General features: G+C 47.7%; 1 protein-coding gene across 1 annotated transcript in view; it reads right to left on the minus strand.

Annotated features, from left to right (window-relative positions):
• LOC119161633 (frequenin-1) overlaps positions 1-17,997 on the minus strand; it is a 1,172,367-nt gene that overhangs the window by 93,800 nt on the left and 1,060,570 nt on the right. The window contains exon 5 of the mRNA XM_075881058.1: positions 14,515-14,593. Within this exon, the coding sequence (XP_075737173.1) occupies positions 14,515-14,593 (79 nt within the window). The remainder of the gene's footprint in view (positions 1-14,514; positions 14,594-17,997) is intronic.

The following is a 17,997-nucleotide window of genomic DNA, read 5'->3' on the forward strand; positions in this document are numbered from 1 at the left end:
GGACAGTCCACACAAATTAAAAGTTCGTCATCGTCCGTAGAAAGGTTCTAAGCGAACCACATGGACGACTTCGGGCCGCGTGCGTCGTCGTGATGTACGGGAGTCTCCATCGAGGATCACTTCGTACGTTAGTTCGCCAACACGTCGTAGAATCTGGTAGGGTCCGAAATAGCGTCGTAGAAGTTTCTCACTGAGTCCACGTCGTCGAATGGGAGTCCAAACCCACACACGATCTCCAGGATGGTACTCGGCGTCTCGGCGTCGGAGATTGTAGCGTCCGGCATCCACCAGTTGCTGGTCCGTTATACGAGCTCGAGCGAGCTGGCGGGCCTCCTCCGCACGTTGGAGGTATCCTTGGACGTCGGCGTTGAGGTCGTCGTCTTCTACGTGCGGAAGCATGGCGTCGAGCATCGTAGTCGGCCGTCTTCCGTAGACGAGCTCGATCGGTGTTATCTGCGTGGTTTCTTGAATAGCCGTGTTGTACGCAAACGTGACGTACGTCAGGACTTCGTCCCACGTCTTATGTTCAACGTCGACGTACATAGACAGCATATCCGCGATTGTCTTATTGAGCCGTTCCGTTAGTCCGTTCGTTTGGGGGTGGTACGCCGTCGTTCTTTGGTGATCTGTGTTGCTGTAGCGTAAGATTCCTTGCATGAGCTCCGCAGTGAAGGTCGTTCCGCGGTCCGTGATTAGGACCTCAGGGGCTCCATGTCGCAGCACAATTTGGTTAATAAAGAACTTTGCAACTTCTTGTGCAGTTCCCCTAGGAAGAGCGGTGGTCTTTGCGTAGCGCGTAGTGTAGTCTGTCGCTACGACAATCCATTTGTTCGCAGATCGGGATGTAGGGAACGGGCCCAGAAGGTCCATTCCGATCTGTTGGAAGGGCCTCGTTGGGACGGCGATCGGCTGCAGAAGTCCGGCTGGTCTCGTCGGTGGTGTTTTTTGTCGCTGGCAGTCACGGCAGCTCCGGACGTAGTGGGTGACATCGGATGTAAGGCGGAGCCAGAAGTATTTCGCCTTGATTTTTGTAAGCGTGCGAGCTGTTCCGAGATGTCCGGAAGACGAGTCGTCGTGGAACGCTTCCAAAATTTCGTCACTAAGGTCTGCGGGGATGACAAGTAGATAATTCGTTCTCGTTCCGGGGTTGAAATTCTTCTTCACTAGGATGGAGTTTTTGAGGCTGAATGCTGGTAAGTTGCGCTTGAACGCCCTAGGCACGGCGACGTTGCGTCCTTCGAGGTAGTCGATCATAGCGCGGAGGTCAGGGTCGGCACGCTTCTGGGCGGCTAGGTCACTCTCTGTCACGACTCCGAAGAACGCGCTGTCTTCATCGGAGTCCTGTGGTGGTGGGTCGACGGGGGCGCGGGACAGGCAGTCGGCGTCGGAGTGTTTCCTGCCGGATTTGTAGAATATTGTAACGTCAAACTTTTGCAGCCGCAAGCTCCACCACCCAAGACGGCCAGAAGGGTCCTTTAAATTGGCGAGCCAACACAGCGCATGATGGTCTGTCACAACCTTAAACGGTCTACCATAGACGTATGGGCGAAATTTTGAAATAGCCCATATGATAGCCAGGCACTCTTTCTCGGAGGCAGAGTAGTTTCTCTCCTCCTTCGACAGACCACGGCTTGCATAGGCGATTACCTTTTCGTAACCGCTTTGCTTTTGGACGAGGACGGCACCCAAAACGATATCACTGGCGTCCGTGTGCATTTCCGTTTCGGCGTTTTCGTCGAAATGAGCGAGCACGGGCGGGTTTTGCAGGCGTTGTTGCAGCTCGCGGAATGCCTTTTCTTGGTCGTTTTCCCAGCTGAAAGGGGTGCTTTCTTTTGTCAGGCGCGTGAGTGGCTCTGCAATGCGTGCGAAGTTTGCGACGAAGCGCCGGTAGTATGCACACCGTCCGAGAAACTTTCGCACACCCTTCTTATCTTTCGGCCTTGAGAAGTTCACAATGGCTGATGTTTTTGCCGGGTCAGGTAGGACTCCCGCGGCGTTCACGACGTGACCCAAGAACTTGAGTTCCTCGTACGCGAAACGGCACTTCTCAGGCGTCAGCGTTAACCCCGACGTACGAATGGCCTCGAGTACAGATTCCAACCTTGTGAGGTGTTCGTCGAAAGTCCGGGCGAATACGACAACGTCGTCGAGGTATACGAGGCAAGTGTGCCACTTCAGGCCTGCTAGCACAGTGTCCATGACTCTCTGAAACGTTGCGGGAGCCGTGCACAGCCCAAACGGCATCACCTTGAACTCGTATAGACCGTCCGGGGTTATAAATGCAGTCTTCTCTCGGTCTCTCTCGTCCACTTCAATTTGCCTGTAGCTGGTCTTCAGATCCATGGATGAAAATTACTTGGCATGGCAGAGGTGGTCGAGGGCGTCGTCGATTCGTGGCAGGGGGTACACGTCTTTTTTGGTGATTTTGTTTAGTCTCCGGTAGTCAACGCAGAATCTTAAAGTGCCATCTTTTTTCTTCACGAGTACAACCGGCGCAGCCCACGGACTTTTTGATGGCTGTATTATGTCACCGCTGAGCATGTCATCAACTTGAGTCCGGATGGCTTCGCGCTCGTGTGAATAAACGCGGTACGGTGACTGTCTGGTAGGTCGGGCTCCATCTTCGGTTATTATCCGGTGCTTCGCCAAACGTGTCTGACGTAACTTCCAGTTCGAGGAAAAACACTCGCTGTAGTGACGGAGCAACTCCAGTAATCTGTCCCAATTTTCTTGCGACAGCGCCGCGTTCACGTCGAAAGGATGTGGCAGCCTGGAAGCATCTGCGCGTGCGCGTTCAAAGGTGGCGACCGCGATCACTTGACTCGCTTCTTGCGTTTCTTCGAGGAACGCAATTGCAGCGCCCTTGTTTAGATGCTGGTACTCCTCGGTGAAATTGGTGACCAAAACGTGGGATCTGCGTGGCTTAAACCGCACAATGCCTCTTGCGTCAGACACACCGCGGTGTAGAAGCAACCTTTGGTCAGTCTCCACGATAGCGTCGACGTCAAGAGCAGCACCTTCACAATCGACGGCGATCATCAAGCTTGCGCGGGTTGGCAGGGTGACGTGATCGTCGGCGATCCTTACAGCAGCACGGTGTCCGAGGTTCGGCTGCGGCGTCGTGGAGTGATCGGAAGAAAACGTTATCGACCCTGTCTGCAGATCAATTATTGCGCCATTGTCCGTCAAAAAGTCAATTTCGAGAGTTACGTCGCGGGAGCAGTTAGGCAAAATGACGAACTCCGAAGGGTACGTAGTGCTGTCTATGGTGACGCGCGATGTGCACATTCCACTTGGGGTCACGAGGTGGCCTCCTGCTGTGCGTATGTGCGGACCGTCCCATCTGGTCGTAACTTTCTTTAGCTTGGACGCGAATGACCCGCTCATGACCGAGTAGTCGGCTCCCGTGTCGATGAGGGCGACTACGTCAAGGCCGTCGATGGACAACTGGACGTCGGATGCCGCTTTCCTCGAATTTCGGGTGCGTCGGGGCGTCGTATCGCGGCTTGCACGTGTAGATGGTCGGGCACTATGCGTCGTCATCGTCGTCTTCTCAGCGGCAGGCTTCGTCATTTCGAGTACGCGTCGTGCAGCGTAGCTGTCGTCGTTTTCGGGGGTCTCGTCAGGGTCTCGTCGGGTCGTCGAGATGAGGGCGTGTCGTGAGTCACGGTCTTGAGTCGTTGGAGGGTTTTCATTTTCTCGCCGTTGTGCAACTTCACCTCCAAAAGTTGCTGCTTTTAGTTTCCCCTCGTGGGCTGGGGGACCTTCCATGGGCGAAGTCAGCATGGCTGCGACGGTTGGGGGATTGGTACGGGTAGGGCGACGGCGAACGGTTGAAACAGGATGGTCCACGGCTGGTGTTCGACAGGTATTCTTCAGGATCAACAGGTTCGACAGAGAGAGAGAGAGAGGGTGCCCTTGGAACCCGTGGAGCAACACTATGTTGTAGAAAACGGGCAAACGAAAACATTATTTTTCCTGCGTTTCAGCTAGGTACCGGCCTCCATCAGGGTAAACACAATACAAAAACACGCTGTTAAGTATACATGGCACACACACGCAAACCATCCCTATCGAACACTATATATAACCATGTGACGAGCAATTGACGGTGACCAGACAAGGTCAATGTAAAGTTATGATAATACATGATTGGTGCTTCGATGAAGTACACCACATAATTAGCAGTCTTAAAACGACGACGAAATCGGCAAACAGGAAAGCATTCTAAAAAAAATTGGCAGCATATCCACGGAGTGAATGATGGAGAGTGGGGCGAAGCATCCGTCCGTTCATTTTTTCTTGCTTCCGTCCGTCCATGCGTCCGTCTGTGTGACCATCCGTGCGTCCATCCACCCGTCCGTGCGTGCATCTGTTCGTGCGTCCGCACGCCCATCTGTGAGTCCGTCCCTTCGTTCGTCTATGCATCCGCCCCTGCGTCCGTCCATGCATCCATTCATCCGTGCAGCCATCCATGCGTCCGTCCATGCATCTGTCTGTGTGTCCATTCGTCCATCTATTCAACACTCGAAGTAACTACATCTCGCATCTTTTCATCATATATTCCCCATTTAGAAGCACCGCCATCCAGCGGACATTCCAAGGACTGAACGAGAGGAGGCACACGCACACTTTCTTACGGCTTGCGCTTCGTGTCTACTTCTCACCTTCAATCGCCTCGAGTTCATGCTATATATTAGTTCACTGTATTCGTGGCACTGTGGCTCAACGCTCGCTAAACCTTTCTAAAACCAAAGAGGTTACGCCCAGCGAGTACAGCGTAGCAAACTTTTCCTGTCAGATAGTGCTCAATGTACATGCCGATGGCTGCTAATGGAAAATGAGAGACAGGAGAAGTCGGCTTTTAGTAAACGCGCACGCTGCGAATTTTTATTGTTCAACAACGCACAGAAAAAATCTCTCACCGGCACCACCTTGGACGTCAAAATGTAAGACTGGTTACACACTACGACTACGACTACGAGGGACGAACGGGTGCCGCTATAAGGACCTTCGCCCCTAAAGCGTATATGGCCAATCGCAAACAAAAACTATAGTGGAAATGCTCAAATGAAACAAAATGCCTTATTAAGAATTTCATGGGTCACCAAATTAAATATACAAAGTAAAGAAAGTAAAGCTACAAACCGAAAAGGTGTGGAGAAAATCTGGGTGTATATTGATTATGATTAGACTTAGGTGGTGCTAAAGCTGATTTCTGTGCCGAAACAAACGACAGTTTGCCAGGATTTTCATTTATACAAGATAAGACCGCGTTGAATTTGTGTATGAAGAATGACTCGCGAAGTTCCCCGTCATTGTGTGAAGGGAAACCGGATTACAGTATATTAGCCGTTAGTTTATCGACAGAGTGACCAGGAATATTACAGTGCCCAGACAAAGGTAGAACTTGGTAGGGTTATGGCATTCGACCTGTGGTTGAATTGAATTGAATTGAATGGACTTTATTTTATTTATACAGAAAGGAAGCAGAAGCTAAAGACCATGTGGCCTGACAAAGACTTTTGCTTCTACGACAGTTCGGCACGCAGGCCATACATAGCACAATTCAATACAAAGTATACTGTATGGACATATTCCACTGAATCGTCACTAAATTAAATGAACATGTGTAGAAAAAAGTGTAAAAGCGAGAATAAATACGTTATGTCTGCCAAAAACAACAACAAATTATGTACATAATGCACTGGTAGCTCCTTTTCGCCAAATCAACAACTATGATTTGCATTTAAGACACAGAAATTGAAAATACATACTGCATTTTTGGTAGAAAAACTCAATATTTTGTGAAATGAGCAATGTTTTAAATGATTCACTCGACGCTTCCATAATTCGTCGTAAAATTCAGGTATTCTATTGAGTAGTGAAGGTGCTTGGTAACTTTGTTACTGTTACCAAGCACTTTAAAGTTATGAACCTAATTATGAAACTTAGTCTCAAAGGGGCTTCAGCTTGTCTGATTGATTGCAGTTGGCACACAGAGCATTAAAGCATGTACAGCCTATGTAGCAGTCAAAATAGCCTTTTATTCATAGATCAAAGTTTGAGGCTGTGCTCTCAACAGGAGATGCATTCGTCTTGTGGTTGCGTACGTTGGTACGGGGTTTGTTGCAAGAATCGCAATCATATATTATGTTACGTGGCTGATCTTTGACGATTTTAGTAAGTCTCGTGAGCTCCTCAAAATGCGATATGCCACACGTGGCAGATCATGAAATATATTTGTCAGGTGATCACTCTGCATTAGTATGTAGTGATGCTTAAGAATACTGTTGATGTTTGTTGCAAATGCGGATTGTGTCAGAACCAGGTTGGTGTTCCAGGACGCGGCGCTCTCCTTTCGAATTAAAAGTCGTGCGTTGTGATAAAATATGTCCAAGTAATGTCACTATGCTGGTATCGCAGCTCGCATTTGACGGTTCAAAGCGTCTGCTATCCAGCCCGTTAACGGTCAAACACTTGTGAACATTTAAACAAAAGTAACTTTCAATAACAGGAATTAGGATGACATCTTAACAAGAATTCACCAGCACTCAATAAGTCCCCGTAAAAAGCGATGCTGTTGCTCGGGCTGGTGGGGTGAGTCTGACCGCCGCCTGGCATTTCTTCTTCCGTCGATGACCGGTGCTTTCACTCTCTCCGTGAGCCGACAAAGAAGGTGACGAATGTCGCTCTGAAGGTCGTTTGCGGCGCCCGTTTAAAGTGGCCATAACAAAAGAAAAAGGGTTTTCAAGACGTGGAAATAGCCCCTGTTTGGGGCTTGAGCGTCCCCCCCACTTCCGTTGGCGGCACTTGAAAGGCAAACACGGCTCCTGGCTGCTCTCTTCGAGAGGAGACTGCACAGTCACCAACTGGCCCAGCTTTCACTTCTTCTTAGTTCCTGAAATCGTAGCCCTCCCATTTTCGAGCTCTACGATACCACGAGCCATGTCGACCTCTCGACCCAGTAGTAAGGCAACAACGTTACCATCAGCGATGCCTGTGCCTGCTTGATCCTGTGGGGCACTCAACAAGGACCGAGACAGTGCTACGAGGCGGCAACGTTACAAAGTTGTCAACAGCGCGTAACGTCACAAGCCGATGTTCGTACGCGACATCTAAATACGTAGAAATTTAGATAGGAAAGGTTACGAACGAATCTCCCAGAATAATGAGCTCTCCATACCTCTTAAGGAAATCCATACGCAAATAACTGGTTGTGAACATTAGGGTAACAAAACGAAAAATGCTACAAACGCCACAGATTTCGAGTCTTACAGCGCACTGGCCGATTGATGACACAGAGTGTCCTCCAGCGGTGATCAGTTGTGGGCCGTCCCACGTTGTCAGCAACTTGCGCAGCTCGGTCGCCAATGTAGCACTCATCACCGAGTAATCAACTCCATCAGCGACCAGTGGTTACTGGATGGCAGTCAACGGAAAAGGTTATAGCAGCAGACGTTCCTTCAGCGGTCACGGAAGAAGGCTTCAGCGGTCACGGAAGAAGGCGTCAGCGGTACGTCGTGAAGGGGTGGCATCGAAGGGTATTTTTTAGTCCGCGTGACAGACTTTTCACCCTCGAATGTCTCTGTTCTAAGTTCCCTCGGCTTAGACTTAAGCCACGGACAACTGTGGACTGAAAGGCTGCTTAGACGTGGTTTGGCGATGTGGGCCGACGGATTCATGGTGACCGCCACCGTTGTCGCTGAAGGGCAGGAAGAAGATGAATGCTTCCTAAGACTGCTTCCTAGTACAACGGACATCTAGATCGAATCCTCGCAGGCATATTTTTTGGGGTAGTAGCAGTTGCGGTGCATGTATCTGTAATGTATTATATAGGGTAGCGTTAGGAAAAACACACGAACGAAAAATCGGCATGACGACTCCTGCACTCACAACAAAAAATGTTGGAAACACGCCAATTATATGCCCAGCATAATTCTAGTACTTGTCATCAAATGTCCCATGTGAACAGCGCCAGGGTGATAGTAGGTTTAAAAGAGTTTCATGGAAAACATATGCAGCATGAAGGTATGCAGCAGATAGAAGCAATATGAAGTGGCACTATGCTTTGCACGTTTAGGAAAGATAATCTAATTCTTTAGATGAAAGGTCTATAGATGCTTGACTAATTAATTTCTCTTTTAATTGGCTAATGTGAAAAGCTTTTATCATTTCTTCTGTCTTGTTAATATGATGACGTGGAATAAAGACGGTGTCACCAAAACTTGGATTGGTTTGTACCCCAGCTCCAGCGGCTGCGTTTCTGATGGAGGCGGAAATGTTGTAGGCCCGTGTGCCCAAATACGGGTGCACGGTAAAGAACCCCAGGTGGTCAAAATTTACGGAGCCCTTCACTACTGCGTCTCTTAGATTCATATGGTGGTTTTTGGACGTTAAACCCCCCATACCAACCAACCAACCAACCAAAATTTGGATTGCATCCACATAGGTGGCTATGGTTGGCTAGATGATAAGTAGTAGGGTTAGCGAAGGAGAGCGAGCGTAGGTCTTCTTGCAGTCTTATATTGATGCACCTTCCGCTTTGTCCCTCATAAACTTTACCGCATGACAAAAGTATCATATACACAATACCTACCATGCAAGTTATGAAGTTGTGGACATCGTTAGTTGTGAATCGAACTTTTACACAGGAACCTGCTTTTTCAGATAAATGGGCAAATATTTTCTATTGTTTTGTAGCAGAAAACACCAGGTTAATCTTGTACCGATAAGAAGCATATGTCAGAAAACGGGAAAAGCGATGCAGGTACGATACAACAGTCAACTTGCTGGTAAGAGTTTCCAGCTCAATGCAGGCTCCCGCGTGTTGGGCCTTGACCCATTTTTTGAGCTTATTGCATGCAGAGGTGATCGCTGCATTGTTGTAACTGGCTGTCTTCTGCCTAAGACGCAGGCTCTTGAAGTTCTCTATAATTTGATGATGGCATGACTTTTAGAATTAGGAGCATAAAGTAGAAAAAATAATGCAATTATTGATTAGTTTAGAATTTGCTGAGTTAGCATGCATCAGCGGTTTTTACGATCTGGGTAGGTATTATCAACATACATGCTGTGGAGAGAACAGCAGACATAAATCAAGATATTGTAGCTGCTGCTGCTGCATCGATTCAGGGGTGAACGGAAGACCCTGACCACAATACTGAACAAAATTTATAATCCTGTCAGTCAGATGGTTGTGATTGTGGTCATTATCAAAAGTCGCCACGTAATCATTAACATACATACAAACATAGCGGACAGATTTGGCTGCGCTGGTCGAAATTTCTGCAGCCCTCCACTACGGCGTCTCTCATATTCATATGGTGGTTTTGGAACGTTAAACCCCACATATCAATCAGATTTGGCTGCGCGTTAAAGAACCCCAGGTAGTCGAAATTTCCGGAGCCCTTCACTACGGCGTCTCTCATAATCATGTGGTGGTTTTAGGACGTTAAACCGCACATATCAATCAATCAATCAATCAAACATAACGGATACCTTAACCAAGGTGGCTGTTACGTTTCCTGTTAACGCCGCTAAAAAAATATCGCTTAACGCAGGTGCAACTTTCGAACCGATGCAAACGTCTGTTTTTCATGCGAAAATTTATCTTGCCAACCAATGACGGTAGATTTAGGATACATAAACAGGACTTCGAGGAAGGATACGAGCAAAACGCCACTGCTTGCCTTAAACTTAAGGCCGTCATTGAATCATGAAATGCATATTTTAACACTTTCTATGGCGTAGATTTGCGGTAAGGTAAATAACAAATCCTCAACGTCCACGCTTAGAGCAACGAAACCCTTTAGAGACTGCTTTTTAAGAAATGGTCGTCACTGGTGCCGTAAGAGCATCTAACAGTCCATGGGTGTTTCTAGTTGTTTTAGCTCCAAGATGGACAGCAGTTAAATGCCATTGTGGTTTGAGACTCATAACCGTTCCCATTAATCGACTCTGTTATGTAATTTCTTGGGGCTGCCGATTTTTTCACTATGCTACACTGCTGCAAAGGCTTCTTGCAAATCCCGTTAGTAGAGTGCGGTGTTGAGAAAACGGCATTTACTCGTCACAGGGGATTGTTCGAGTTTACGAGGTTACCCTTCGGATTGGCCAATTTACCAGCCACATTTGAGCGCGTTATGGACATTGTGCTTCGAGACGCCAAATTCAAATATGCAATGACCTACATGGACGACGTGCTAGTTTTTTCGCAAACCTTCGACGATCACCTGATCCATATAACCACAGTATTGCCAAGAATGCAGGAAGAAGGCATCATGATCAACCCCCAGAAAGTTCAGATTGTCTCAAACAAAATCGACCTCTTAGGTTTTGTTGTCGAGCAAGGCACAGCACAACCAGATGAGCGGAAACTTCAGGCAATCCTGTATTATCCACCACCAACGGGTGCCGAGAGTTGCAATGGCTTTTGGGTATGGTAGGCCACATCATTTCTCACTGTGCTGATCTGACCAGACCATTTCACAGCTCTTGCGCAAGAGGGCCCATTGGTCTTGGGCTAACGTGGAGCATAATTGAAAAATTTTGTTCAAGCGCACTAAAAAAGACGGGCAGAAGAGGCTCACAAAGACAGTTGGACAGCAAGCACTGTCCTCGTCAGCCTCTTCCGTCCGTCTGCTCTTTGTGCACTTCAACAAAATTTTTAATTATGAACGTTATTCAACTGGCCCAACTTGCCATCTTGCTGTAACGTGGAGCATGCTGTATTCCTGGCTATTTCGCAGGCTATCACTGATACATCACAGTTACCTCTCTGACCTAAAATTGTCCTTCACTGTGAAGACTGATGCTTGTGAATAATGCCTTCGAGCAAGTTTGGTTCAGGAATATCAAGGAATGCTTTACCCACTAGCATTTGCGAGCCACACGCTCTCGGGCACAGTAGGGAACTACACCATAACAGAGAAAGAGTGCTTCGGAATCGTATTCGCACTGAATAAATTTGACATATACCTGGATAGAGTCTTATTTACGATTCAAACCGATTACCACGCGCTGTCATGGCTGTCGAATATCAGAACCCCAACCGGTCGTCTGGCGCAGTGAGCTCTTTCTATTCAGAAATATAATTAAGTACAAGAAAGGCACCGGAAACAAAGTGGCTGACGCGCTTTAAAAAGCGCCAATGTCCGGAGGTGGCAAACTCGCCGCCGAGATCTTGGCTGTGACAATGCCTGAAGATTCACGAGGAACACTGATCAGCAGCTTTTCGACGCTCAGAGAAGCGACGCCCAGTGCGAGCAAATATGCGGTGCCCTGGCCACTGCCAATGCCACCGGGACCACACAGTGCACGAACAGCTATGGCAGTTGCTTATAAGCTGATGATGGCCTGCTCCTGCGTTACGTACCCTCACTTGATACGCATGATGGTGAGCCTCCATTCCGCGTTTTCATTCCTCGGAGTCTACGCAAAAGTTTCTTGGTGCACTTTAATGACACACGCCTCGCTGGTCAGAGTGATGTCAAGAGAACTTTTGAAAAGTTGTGTCACGTCGCCACATGGCCGCACATGAGAAAGGAAGTCCCATCACACGTTCGCACTTGCCCTCTGTGAGACCAATAAACCGAGGGAAGGCAAACCACCGGGCTTCTTGAATTCTGTTGAAAACAAGTGCCCATGGAAAGTTCTCGCCTAGAGTGTCGATCCTTGTTAGTAATCACTGACCATTTATTGAAATGGGTAGAGTTGTGCCCATTACGCCATCTGGATTTGAAAATAAATTGGGATTGCCGGCTGCAGGCGTTTACTCACTTCGGTTTTACAAAGCAGCTAATAAAAGACAACGCCACATATTTCACAGGCAGAATATTTGCGGACACTTTGAAAGATCTTGGTGTACACCACAAAAGAACGACACTTTACCAGCCTCAGGCCAACATTACTGAGTGCGTCAACAAAAACCTTAAAACAATGTTGGTAGTTTTCAGTGACCAGCACAGGGACTGGGATACCCGCGTACAGAAAATGGCATTCGCCACGCGAACAACATTACTCCGGCAGCCATTTACACCGCCACGCGACTGGCTTTAGCACGGCAGCCTTTGTAATAGGTCTCGAGTTCGAATTCCCCATCGAACATGCACTCACACATGACTCCGAATCACCGCGCTGCAAATACGCAATGTTCGCGCCAAATCTTTCCAGTCGCTTGAGCGAAACTTTGCAGGAAGCCAGGGAGAACTTAGAACTAGCCCGCTTGGAACATTGGAATCAATATAACAAGGGCAGGCAACCTCTAGAGTTCGCGGTCGCTGATGCGGTGGTCCGCCACACGCACCCACTCAGTAATGCAGAAAAAGCGTTTGCTGCCTCCCTCGCACCACGATGGGATGGCCCCTACGTGATTGGAAAGCAAATATTTAGGTTAGCATACCTTCTCAGAAACAAACGCAATGGTCGAGTAACAGGCCCTGTAAACGTGTGTGACCTCAAAGCTTACTACCAGCGCCCATTAAACGAGTAAAGACTTTCCCCCACTATCGTCGACGTTGCTGTACTGTGTATGAGTTTGTCAATTAGAATTCAGTGCCCTTTTTTGTTGTTGTTGTCCTAGTGTAGTAATGTTCCCTTTCGCAGAACACCCACCGCGTCTTTAGTGTTTCCTACCTAGACAGCGACAAAGCACAACGCTAACATCAGTCATGAAACACCAGCCCAGTCCCCTGTGAACACCGTCACACGCTACGTGCGCTTTCCATTCTGTGCAACCGGTGGGACAAAGACACGTCACGAAGATTTATGTGATGTGTGTGCAAGCTCCGATCGGTGCAACTCATGAGAAAGACATGCGACGAGTGGTTATGTGCGGTGGGGCCTGACAAACTGCGTCGACATGAACACGTGGCTAATAATGAAGTGTTGTGGTGCCCGATGAACTGGGTACACTAATCAGGGACTGCTTCTTAGTTTACTATCTTGTATTTTTTATAGTGTTCAATATTTTCTTTAGTAGTCGGAAGATTATATCCATCAGAGTAGTGTGAGGCCAATGGGCTCTTATCTGTAGCGTGCGTGGTAGAAGCAGGGCGAGGAGAGCACAGGCGCATTCCACATGCGCGGGACGAGCGTCAGCACCCCAAAAAGCCACAGGAGGCGGAAAAGTGGCGGCGTGAGTGATCGGATGCGGTGTCGGTCACGCTAATCGCGATGTGACTTTCCTCCGTGCGTCGCCCCCGACGCCCCCGAACCGACATGGCACTGCGGTTTGGGAGCGTTGTCTACGGCAAATTGCGTGCGCGTTTGATTTACTGCTGTTATGTCTCGCGCTAGCTTTCCTGTCATGGTTTCACTGCATATGTCTCATTGAACGCCAGTCTGCAGGGACTGTTTGTTCCGGGTTTTCGGTTTTCGGTTGTGCGTTAGTGCCGTGTTGAGCCGTTTCGGAAGGCTGTTTGTGATTTTGAGTCCTGCTATAAAGGCGATTTTCGTTCCCTGCGCTGCTGACTAGCACACTGGAAGATTTGGCTCACTAACCCCCCTCACTGGAGGCGGGGCCTTCAAATAAAAATTTGTGTTTAGGAAGGACCGACTGTATTGTTGACAAAGTTGTCAAAGTTGTTTTCGCGGTTTGAGCAGCAGGAACTTTAGAACAGGCGAAATAAAAGCTTGTCTTGCTCAGCCCCCATGAGCGCGCTGAAAGTATGGGCGTAAAAACATACGCCGTCTTCGTTTCCTCCAGCCCGCAGCAGGTGTTCTTTTTAATCTTCCACCGCTGCCTCCATGAAAAACCCATGACATATGTCTTTGCCGGAACTAATCGAAAATTCCTCCCTTCAGAAGTGCTGCTGTTGCAGATGACGCGGCATACCGAGAATAACGTCACCGTTTTAGCTCGGCGTCTCAAGAAACCTGGCTGCCACAGCCACTCTTTTATCTCGAAAAAGTGCTATTGGCGTTCACTTTTGAGTACTCTCACATCGCATTTCTAATTCAGCGGGGATCAAACTGTCGTTACTCTCCCCTAAGTCATTTTTTAGAAGAAAGCTTCAGCTTCTCTTTAACGCATGTTTCAAGGCACCACCTGTGATACCTCTGGGTCAATTTGTGTTGACCAGACAGTCATCATTCTAGTCTATCAATGCACGTTGCTGTGAGCATGTGGGCTGTAACGTTTAATTAGCCGTCCTAAAAAGAAATTAGAAGCGGTCATCTGAAGCCCTCACATCTACACTTGCCCACTTCCATCCTCCTCTCCGCCGGACAAGGTTAAAATATCTGTTTGAAAAGCCCACTCACGAAGACAAAGCTTATATTGATTGGCGTGGCAAACGCAAGAAAGAAAGCGAAAAAAAAACAAAAATAATAGTATGTTCAAAGAACGACAAAATAGCTGCTGCATAATGCTTAAACATAAAAAATGCACAATGAAGGAAATTCTCTCCAGCAGTTTCTCTGGTCATCCGGGCCACATCTCTGCGGTACGTTCGTCTAATGATATGTAGAATGAGCTGCATGAAATAAAGATAATGATGAAGTGGCACTCACAGTTGAGTTTTTCGTCGATGTTGCCTTTTGTTGTTATGGATATCGCTCGGATGAACTCCTTGAAAGTGATAACGCCGTTCTGGAAATGATTTTAAAAAAAGTACACAAAGAAGTGAGACACACAGTCATACTCAATAAAAAGTGTGTAATTGTCGTTTGTTTTTCGACCTTCTTGAATGGTTGTACTTATTTCTAGTAAACATCCAGAAGCGAGAGCCGGTACACGAGCTCAAAAATTCCCAATACGACCCTGAAAGGGCGTATCGAAAGCTTTCAGTTGGTTTCAATGTGAGTCATTGCTTCTGCGACGGAAAGCAGTCCTTAAAAGGGGCATATAGTATTATTCTTGCAACAGTGGGCCTAATGGGATATTAGTGGGACACTGTTCAAAAAACGAGAAAGAAACATGAATGCGCAGATGTGGCTTTTTTTCTCGTAAAGAGTCAAATAAACTCTAGTGGAAACCTGTAACAAACACTTTTCATGGTACAAACATTAATGTGTAGCCAGCTCAAGCATGCTTTTTCCATTGATTGATTGATTGATATGTGTGGTTTAACATCCCAAAACCACCATATGATTATTAGAGGCGCCGTAGTGGAGGGCTCCGGAAATTTGACCACCTGGGGTTCTTTAACGTGCACCCAAATCTGAGCACACGGGTATGGTGGCTAGAAGGAGAGGTGTCAGCATCGGCCCGCCGGCGAGCGTGCGAGAATTCATACGGATGCGGCGGCGCTGCGGTCATTTTCGAGATGCCCCTCCTCGAAAGTATCAGTCGTTTTTCATTGTAAATATTTCACGCTACTCTGCGGTAACAAAGTCTAGCTGTCACAATTCTGGCGGTGTGCTGCAAAGCGTGTATTGGCACTGAAAACTAGTGTTTTCAATTCACTTCTTAGTATATCAGCTAGGAAGCTTAGAAGATAGAGAATCAAGTGATTTGCCGTGAGCTTGACACCAAAACAACGTCATGCGGTTTTGAAATTTGATGCCACAGTGTTCTCCGTGAAGTCTTGATGCACGTAAAGGTATGGACAACCATTATTTTTATCACTCGCGCTATCAAGGTCTTTATTTTACAAGCAAGACATTTATTTTCTCGAAAGTGAAAAACAACATGAAAATAAACACAACATATGCATTAGGGTGAAGAAATTTGCAAGTTGTACGAAACTCTGCTAAAGCAAGTGAATAAGGCAACTAAAGAGAACAGTAAATATACGATGGTACAATGGGTTACATACACACATAACATTGAGATTTCATTGGCAAACATATATACAGTCACACACCAGTTCACAAAAAAAATTGATTTCTGCATATGCGAACACAGCCAGACAGTGATATCACAGTTGTTAATGGGGGATTTATAAAAATGTGAACAAGACAATAGTGAAATCCCAAGAAACAACAGAGTGTGAGTAATGCGCAATAACATGAAACAAAACCTTGTTCGCTGAGTTAATACTGTGACAGGTAAGTCAGACGTCTCAACTTCAAGAACTTCATTTTTTTTCTCTTTTTTTGATTGGACGCAGTTTCTACAGCAAGAGAAAATGCATTCTGGTCAGTGTAAAGAATCTAATTTTCTGATTTGTCACTTCAAGTTTGTGGTGTTCACAGCCGACCATAATTAATCTCTTCATAGACAGGTAAGAGATAAGGTCTGTTGTGCTGTCACTTCTCAACTTGTTGAAACTGAAGCAATAGATGAACGCATCTTCCATAACTCTGACCAGGTCTGTTAAGAACTCGGACGGGTAGAGAAGGCGTGATTTTGCGGGAAGTAAGCTGGGATTCTGAGTGAAGCAGCAGCCTGCTACATTCGTTGCACTTCGTCTTTTTCACCATCTTCCGGGCCACATAGCCACTCACGTAATAAGTGATCCAGAAGTCACTTTTGCGTCCAATGAGATCAGTGTAGTCAGAGAGGGCTTCACAAGCAGCAATAATTTCAGGAACCTCATTGAAGCGCCCCACATTTAGCAGCTCATCCCGCTCATTCTGCAATTTTATTGAATTATTGCGGATTTCCGGACATGGAAGGCTGCTCGGAACTCCAGAAGGTATGTTTGCACTGGGGGTGACTGTGCCAAACTGTAAAAACTGAGGCAAGTCACAGAGTTGAAAAATTTTGTCGGCCAAGGGTGATAATTCGAGCCAGACATTTCCTTCAGAACTCCAAAAGGATTTCAAGTGCGTCTTGAAAGAGGCGAGACATCATTAATTATTTGTAGCGCAAGGTTTCCGCATGGAAAGGGTGCTGGTTAGAGTGACGCAGAGTCCTTCGGCAGTTGATTCACTCTGGAACCCCCTCTCCTTAAGTACAGCTTTTTCCCAAGTTGCTAAGAACCCGTTAACAACATGCTTGTAGCTACGGATGATGAATCTGTCGTCGAAATGAGCTTCGCACACAACGCAGTTCTTTTCCAGTAGCTTCCAGTGGTTTTCCAGGGGTTTGTCCAGGGGTTTGTCAGCGCGAGGAATCACACACTCCGAGGCCTTGTTCTGTTCATTGTTGGCGGGAGCAGAGAAGAGAAACGCTTTCTTTCCTTATTTGCGGGGCGAAGCATATCCCGCAGACGTTGCGACTTGCGAGCACACGAGCAAGCGACTAAAAGTGCCGCGCTAGCGGCTGGTAAACGCTCTCGACCGATCACGGTGGCGACTTGCACGCCGCTCCGCGGCGAGAGGAACTACCAGCACGCCTCCTTTCAAGGCGCGGCCCGGACGATGCTGACACCTCTCCTTCTAGCCATCATAACACGGGCCTACAACATTTCCGCCTCCATCGGAAATACAGCCGCCGCAGCCGCAATTTCATACCGCGACGTGCGGGTCAGCAGCCAAATACCTTAGCCACTAGACCACCGCAGTGGGGCATTGTTTTTCCAAGTAGGCTCGTCTTTCCTAGATACCGCATATATATATACTGTGGCTAATATATCGCCACGAGGGTCATGATGCTAACAACGACAGCACGCGGTACGTTCAAGATCAAACTGGTCTTTGGGCTGAACTTGTGACCGGTAAATACAATGTCCAGGTGGCGGTACACTCTAAGGCAAAATTACCCGAAAAAGGAGTAACGAAGCTCAATAGGGGCGCGTGATGAACGGATATACCGTTGAGGAGCAACCACAGAGGGAAGCGTGTGGCGCGAAACCACTTAGTCTCCATTGGTATGAACCACCCTGGCATTGCAGGCAGCGCGAAAAGCGTTGCCAAGGTGACCATCCCTCTTTCTCCACAGAACAAATGTCCTTCTACTCTTCTGCTGGCTTAGGCTTTCCCTGTATTTTGCCTGCGGCGGTTGCGTAACGTCGTGCTCGGAGTGCTCGACCAGGGCCGCCTGGATTTGACGATCTAAGAATTCAGACGTGGTGCTTGTGTGCGGCCTGGATGAGCGTGGGCTGCTGCTTTAGCGTTTCGTTGCACCCATGAAGTCTGGAGCAAGCCTCGGCAGGTCACCTCGCCGCG

The sequence above is a fragment of the Rhipicephalus microplus genome, chromosome X, assembly GCF_043290135.1.
Source record: "Rhipicephalus microplus isolate Deutch F79 chromosome X, USDA_Rmic, whole genome shotgun sequence".
NCBI lineage: Eukaryota > Metazoa > Arthropoda > Arachnida > Ixodida > Ixodidae > Rhipicephalus > Rhipicephalus microplus.